The 7,331-nt window shown below is 42.6% G+C and overlaps 1 protein-coding gene across 1 annotated transcript in view; it reads right to left on the bottom strand.

Moving 5' to 3' along the window:
• The window catches only part of LOC306762016 (tripartite motif-containing protein 16-like), a gene marked incomplete at both ends in the record, with an annotated part of 10,878 nt that extends 8,270 nt beyond the window's left edge, over nucleotides 1-2,608 (bottom strand). The window contains 4 exon segments of the mRNA XM_079248367.1: nucleotides 1,275-1,398; nucleotides 1,935-2,005; nucleotides 2,129-2,520; nucleotides 2,573-2,608. Of these exon segments, the coding sequence (XP_079104493.1) occupies nucleotides 1,275-1,398; nucleotides 1,935-2,005; nucleotides 2,129-2,520; nucleotides 2,573-2,608 (623 nt within the window).
• Nucleotides 2,609-7,331: the final 4,723 nt, after the last annotated feature.

Here is a 7,331-nt window from a genome sequence, read left to right as displayed (position 1 = left end):
AATGTGCCATGAAGTGTTTAGGATCTGGCACGCAACCGGTAAAAGGAAAGAACCAGAAAAGAAGTGGAAAAGGAAGAAGACAAAGCAGAAACCACAAAATAAAAAGGACCAGAAGAAGAGTAAGTTAAGAAAAACAAAAAACTGGTTTTCTTCTTCTGGGACTTCATGTACATGGTACATATGAATGAAAAGGACTGGTACACCATGTTCCTTGCATAAGTCTGGATATACATAAAAACACTTTTTGTGGATCTATATGTACATTCACACAAACTTTTGACCTGCCATGAGAATGTTCATACCCCATGCAGAGTCTTAGTCATTAGAAAGTGACGAACTACTATCAAAATACTCCTTCAAGAACATAAACATGTTGCTGTAAACTGTCTTAATGGACTTAAAGAAAAAACTTCAGGCATTTGAGCTGATTAGTTCCACCTGATCAACAAAACTAAACCACATTGAAACCTAATTACATCAGCCATTTATTCAAATCATTAAGAATTCCTGTCCATTTGCTCGGAAAGTCTGCTTCGTTTGAGAAAATATAAACACAACAAATGAATTCTGATTCAGATCAAAGAAGCAGACTCAGTCCGTCTACAAACCCAGACCAACTAAAGGAAATGAACTACAAAAAAGTCCCTTCCTGCATGTGGCGGAGCATTGCATTGTGGGTAAATCCATAGCGATGGCGTTAAGGGTCCTCTGCCTCGTCTGGTGTTCATACTGCGTCCATTGTTTCAGTGTATTTCTGCAGGATACATGCATAAGACACAATAAAAACCCAAAACAGCCATAGTTTGTTCTCCATGTTTAACTGGCAGGTGGAGAAAAAAAAAAAAAAAAGTTATCTTCACGCCGGTCTTGTCCTCTCTTTTGCTAAATACTAGTGCAGCGCCACCTCTGGTGGGAATGGGGATATATTATTCTAATGGTTTGACCAAAGTGGAGTTTGAACATAACCTTGGTCCACATGTGTAACGAAGGACTCCTCGAGACAGATAATCAAATCAAATTCACTTTATTTATCCGTTAGGAACTTCATTTGCGGGTAGAGCACGACCATGACAAATAAAATAAAAAGACATATCCACACACACAACTCAACCTGTCAGTTAATAAATAAGTTAAAAACAACAATTGACACCAATATGCCATACAGAGTCATAAATATAACAATCTGCAATAGCCATCAACCATTTAACAGACGGATAGAGGTGGGAAGGAAGGTGGAAGTGGCCCTCTTTGTTCTCAGAGGGAGAGACCTGTACCTGCGCCCTGAAGGTAACAGGGTGTAGTGAGAGTGCAGGGTGTGCGAGGGGTCAGTGGAGATCTGGGTGCCTTTTCTCAAGACTCTGGTGTTATAGATGGTACTGAGTGACTGCTGCTCCTGACCTATGATTTTAACAATCTTATTGAGCATGTTGTGATAAGTGAGAGTGAGTAAACCAAACCAGGCAGTGATGTTGAATGTGAGAATGGATTCAATGAAACATTTATAGAAGGCAATGAGAATGGACTGGTGAACCTGAAGTTTGCGGAGCTTACGGAGAAAGAAGAGGCGCTGTTGACATTTTGAAAAGATCTGTTCAGTGTTGAGTTGGAATGTGAGTTTATGGTCAATTATGGAGCCAAGATATTTGTATGAATGAACCTTTTCAATTATTTCATAGTTTACTGTGAGTGAGGAGGTGGAACACTGGCCATGGTGGAAATAAATGACCATTTCTTTGGTCTTGGATACATTTAGATCCAGACAGTTGTCCTTACACCACAGTGAGAATGAGTCCAGTTCTGATTGCAGAAGTTTATCGGTATTTGTGGTGTCAATGATCACGGTGTCATCTGAGTACTTGATATATGTTATTCCTGGGGTTGAGCTCCTACAGTCATTTGTGTATAGTGTGAAGAGAAGTGAGAGATGACTGAACCTTGAGGAGAACCGGTAGATATTGTCCTGGCAGTACTGAGGTGACCATTCACCCTGACCCTCTGATCCCTCCTGGAGAGAAAGGAGAGGACCCAGAGGATGAGGTGGGGATTGGCATCCATCCGGAGCAGCTTACGTCCCACGAGGTGTGGTTGCACGGTGTTAAATGCACTTGAGAAATCCACAAAAACCAACCTGACATGGGACTTGGGCTTCTCCAGGTGGGTGATGGCACCATGCAGCAAGGTGAGCACAGCATCATCCACCCCTCTGCGCGGCTGGTACGCAAACTGCAGTGGGTCGGAGAGCATCCCCACATCAGCCTGCAGCTGGGCCATGACGAGCCTCTCAAAGCTCTTCATGACCAGAGATGTTAGAGCCACAGGCCGATAGTCGTTGTTGGTGCTGGGATTGCTCTTCTTTGCCACAGGGCAGATGATGGAGGACTTCCAGATGGAGGGGACGATGTGCTCAGCCAGGGAGCGGTTGAACAGTGAGCAGAAGACACCAGCCAGCTGACTGCTGCAAACCTTCAGCAGGCGCCCGCAGATCTGGTCTGGTCCAGGAGCCTTGTTGGGTTTAATCCTCTAAAAGTTTGAACAAGTTTATTCACAGACAAGAGAATGAGGATAATCTCACCAAGCTGATGGTGAAGCAGCTCAAGGGATAATGCATGAGACAGGCAAGGGTCAAAACCAGGTAGTCGAGCAGAGGAGTCCGAGAGACGAAGAGGGATCAGAGCCAGGGAGTCATGCCAAAAACCCAATCTTCGGTGTGAGTTGGGGACCACGGGAAAAGACTGCGAGCAGTTACGAGGTCCGACGCTGAATGACTAAAGAGCTACTGAATATAAAGCTGGAGGGTGAATGGGGAACAGGTGAGAATGATTAGTAATCAGGAGACTTGCTGCGCTGGAAGCTGGCTGTAGTAGGCATGTCCGTGGCAGAGCCCAGTGCGGGTTTTACAGCAGGGATACACCCCCCTACAACTGAGCCGAGTCCCCAATCAGACCCAATCTAGCAGACTATCCTGATGTGAATGCACCCTTAATCTTATTTGCACCTCCTTTTACTTCATTTTGGATTCAGCAGTCTGGATTTGTTATATTTAATGATAAACACCAGAATCAGAATGACTTTATTCGCCATGTTTGTGCAAACAAACAAGGAATTTGACTCCAGTGGCAAGTTGCTTTCAGTTGTACTTACATTAGAATAAACAAAAAGATGACAGAAAGAGTTAGATAATAAACATAAATCAACATAAATACACAGTAAAACTAAAGGAAAGCAGCAACATGGGTACTAGCAGTAATGAACACTGGTTATTGGTTATTCTCCAACTATTTACTGTTATGAGGTGTGTTTTGTACTTTTAGTTTTGGTTTCTTGTTCTGTATCTTTAGTTCTGGTCTTCCCTGTTTAGTTCCCTTGTTTCTTGTTTAGATTTAGTTCCGGTTCATGAGATTCACCTGGTCTCGTTTATACCCCTTGGCTTCTGTTCCCAGTACTGGTCCATTGCTTGTGTTTGTGTTTGCTTCAGTTCAGTTCAGTTCAGGTCAGTTCAGGTCAGTTCAGTTCAGGTCAGTTCAGGTCAGGTCAGGTCAGGTCAGGTCAGGTCAGGTTAAAACTTCTTCATTCTGTATCCCAGGCTCCCATTCTTGCATTTGCACTGAAAAAACTCAGCCTTAAAAAACAAGAAAAAAAATTTAAATATGAGGTAAACGTTGCTTAAAATCGGATAAATCATCGGCCAACAGAACAAGAAAATTTGGCTTGTCAAGACTTCCCAAAACAAGTAAAAATACCATTAAAACAAGAGGAATTCTCTGGCATAAAAACTAAGAATTATCTTACCTTTAAAAAATAAGCATGTGCATACTCAGTTTAAGATTTTTAATCTTAGATTTCAGTTTTTGCAGTGTTGGTCCTCATCTCCACCAGCACATCATGCAAATTTACATGATCTACGCAGCATTTGACAGCAATTCCAGGTCACATGGATGTGTGCAAATGTGCATCAGTGCACATTTTGTTCAAGACAGTGATGGCCTGGGGGAAGAAACTGTTCCTGTGTCTACTGGTTTTTGAGTACTGGACTCTAAACTGCCTGCCAGATGGGAGAAATTTGAGGTGTGCAGGGTATGAGGGGTCTGCATAGATGTCACCCTCCCGTTTCCCAACCCGGGACAAATACAAGTCCTGGATGGAGGGCAGGTTGACCCCAATTATCCTCTATGGAGACCTGATAGTTAGCTGCAGTCTCTGCTTGTCCAGTTTGGTGGAAGTGCAGAGTACAGACTGGATGATGGGGGTGTAAAATGTGATCAGCAGCTCCCTTGGCAGGTTAAACTTCCTGAGTTGTCGCAGAAAATACAACCTCTGCTGCACCTTTCAATTTACAGAGCCCGCTTCAGGTCCCCAGAGATAGTGGTTCCCAGAAACAATGAAGGTTTCCGCTGTAGACATTGTGTTGTTGAGGAAAGTGAGGGGGGCAGGTGTTCTTCTGAAGTCCACTATCAACTCCACAGTCTTGAGTGGGTTCAGTTCCAGGTGGTTCTAACTGCACGGGTGGACCAGCCGTTCTACTTCCCGCCTGTATGCGGAGTCATCACAGTCCTGGATCAGGCCAGTTATACTGGTGTAGTCTGCATACTTCAGGAGTTTCACAGACTAATCTTCAGAGGTAAAGTTGTTGGTGTAGAGGAAGAAGAGAAGTGGGGAGAGGACACAGCCCTGGGGAGTACCGGTGCTGATTATCTGGGTTCTGGATGTGATGCCTCCTAACCTCACTACCCGTGTTCAGTCAGTCAAAAAACTGTTAATCCACCAGCAGGTGGAGGAGGGTGCTTTGAGGTGGGTGAGCTTCTGATGGAGTATTTCAGGGAGGACAGAGTTGAAAGCTGAAATCCACAAACAGGATCCTCACGTACATCCGTGGGGAGTTGAGGTGATGCAGGGCCACATTGACTCATCCGTCGACCTGTTTGCAAAGTAGGCAAATTGCAGATGATCCAGCCAGGGTGGTGACCTTCAAGTGGTTCAGCACCAGTCTTTCAAAGGATTTTATGACCACAGATGTCAGAGCAATGACATAGAGATGTTTCTCAATGGAAATCTGTCACGTGCTCCTTAAAAACTAACAAGTTGTACATAAATTCATGGTGGAACTTCACTTTTATTTACAATGTGTCAAGTTAGATGATTGCTCCCAGCTGTGTTCTTCAACTAGCAGTGTCTGTTTGTTACTATATAAATTAGCCTAGTTAGTATCAACTCGGACTTTTTGCATTTTTTTTCTAAAAAAAAAAAAGTGGGCGTAACCTTGTAACATCAAGTCAACTCAGTACTTCTATTTTGTCACTTTGCCACTTTATCCATTCAAATATTAAACTTTTAACCGCATGCAGGAGATATGTGTGGCTTTTTCACATTTAAACTTTTTCAGTTATTCAGGTTTTCAGTTATGTCTTGTGATTGGAGAAAACAGAAATTTAACTCAGCAATTGGTCCATTTTGTGCATAATGAGCTGCAGACTGCTTTATCAGGATGCACCGCGACACAAGTGTTAAGGGGTGTACAGGGCCCAGGTTCTTATCCAGCATCTAACAGAGCTTCTTGATGGTCAGTGTTTGAATATTATGGGGCTCATTCAGAGCCTTTTGATTAGTGCTGGTGAATGTGATTAACTGCCTCTAGCTGTGTACTGCACAGACGGCAAGTTGCAGTCTAAAAGGAGGCAAAATGCACTTGAGTAGTACACTGCAACATGCAATGTCAAACAACATATTGCTTGTGCTGCAACTATGAAACTACAGACAAAACTGCAGATATATTGACTAATGTGGCCTATTAGGGATCGGTGGTTGGAAAATTCCAGCATGCCTTTCTGGATCTGTTGCTGTTGGAAAAACAGGAAGGGAGGGCCTTGGTATATCAGGTCAGCTCATTACCTCTTAAAAGTACCTATTAATAGCACCTAAAAAAGAAAAGTGTTCCTTTACATTGCACTCTAAGACCAGAAGTGAAAAAAACTCCATGCTTTTCAGTCTATGGTGCTTTTCAGTTGACCAACAGGTCAAAGGCAAAAGAAAATGAACGCTACTGCACGGGTGCTGCGAGGTGTTCTGGTGTTGTAGTAGTCTGGGCTGTGGCTCAGAAGTTCACAGGTTTAAATCCTGATAATGCATCATGTAAAATAAGAGGAAGCAACTGTTTTGGTAGTCCGCTTCCTGTATTTGGTCCGCTTGAAACAGACCAAGACCTGCGTTTTTAGGTGGACCAAGTCCACTTCTTTGGACTGCGCCAAAGAAAAAATAATCAAATAAACATAAATGAATAATTTAATAATAATAAAAAAAAAAAAAAGAATTTATCTGGCCAGCCCAATTTTATTATTCCAGTTTAATTCTTTTTTTATTGGTTTTTCAGGTCCCTTCCATTTCTTTGCTGTAAAAAATCTAAGACTGTGTAGATTTTGTTTATAAGTCCAAGTTGAGCAGTTAAATGTATTCCTGTAGCCTGATGACGTTCTGGAAATTCATCAGCCTACTGAGCGTCTTATTGTATGTGCAGTAGTTTTAATCATGTCACAGGCTATCTGACAAGGTTTGTCAAACTGCAAGTGCATTTAGTTTAGTTGTAGAATACAAATGAAAACAACTGAGATCAGTTAAACCAGTTCAGTTCCAGTCTTTAAAAGAGCCGTGGACCAGTTTGTACTGGAAATATGGGACCCCAGCATAAAAACAGGTTTTAAACGCTACGCCTGCTTTTAGTAAAGCCGTCGCCACAGTGAAGCTGCAGCTCCGTTGGGTTATTTACAGACCGAAGCTGAGACGATCTCATCACTGGTTAGTGAGAAATGATTTCACATGTTTGTCTCAGTGTGTAAATCCTCACTGCAGTCTTGCATCTTCAAACACTTCTAAGTTTTTCCTGCATTAAAACGTCACGTTTGAGAGGCCAGAACACGAGGACGCGGCTCTAACCTGACAGAACCTGAACTTCTTCCACACAGCGGATCATGTCCGCTTGGTGTTGCATCACCGCGTGTTGCAAAGTCAAACAGGAAAAGGTTATTTTCTGATTTCTATCAGACCCTGCATGTTCGACACATCTGCTATTTCCTGCTGACTTTTATATTCATCACATCTGACATCATTTATTTCCGAACACATGTAAATGTAAAACCCGACTTCTGTTACCGGTTTGGGCTGATCGATGAGGACGCAGCTTTACTAAGGGACTATTTCAGGTGTCCTCCGTCTACGGTAAGTACTAAAACAAAACACATTAATATAGCTGAAGATTTCATAATAAAACAAAGGTGTAAGATAAAGGAGAGAAGTGAATACACCGTTTAAAATGTCCTGATTAGCTAAATAAATGTCTTAGA

The sequence above is a fragment of the Telmatherina bonti genome (genome assembly GCF_933228915.1).
Source record: "Telmatherina bonti genome assembly, chromosome: 11".
In the NCBI taxonomy this organism is placed as follows: domain Eukaryota; kingdom Metazoa; phylum Chordata; class Actinopteri; order Atheriniformes; family Telmatherinidae; genus Telmatherina; species Telmatherina bonti.
This window is presented reverse-complemented; position numbering and strand designations above follow the sequence as displayed.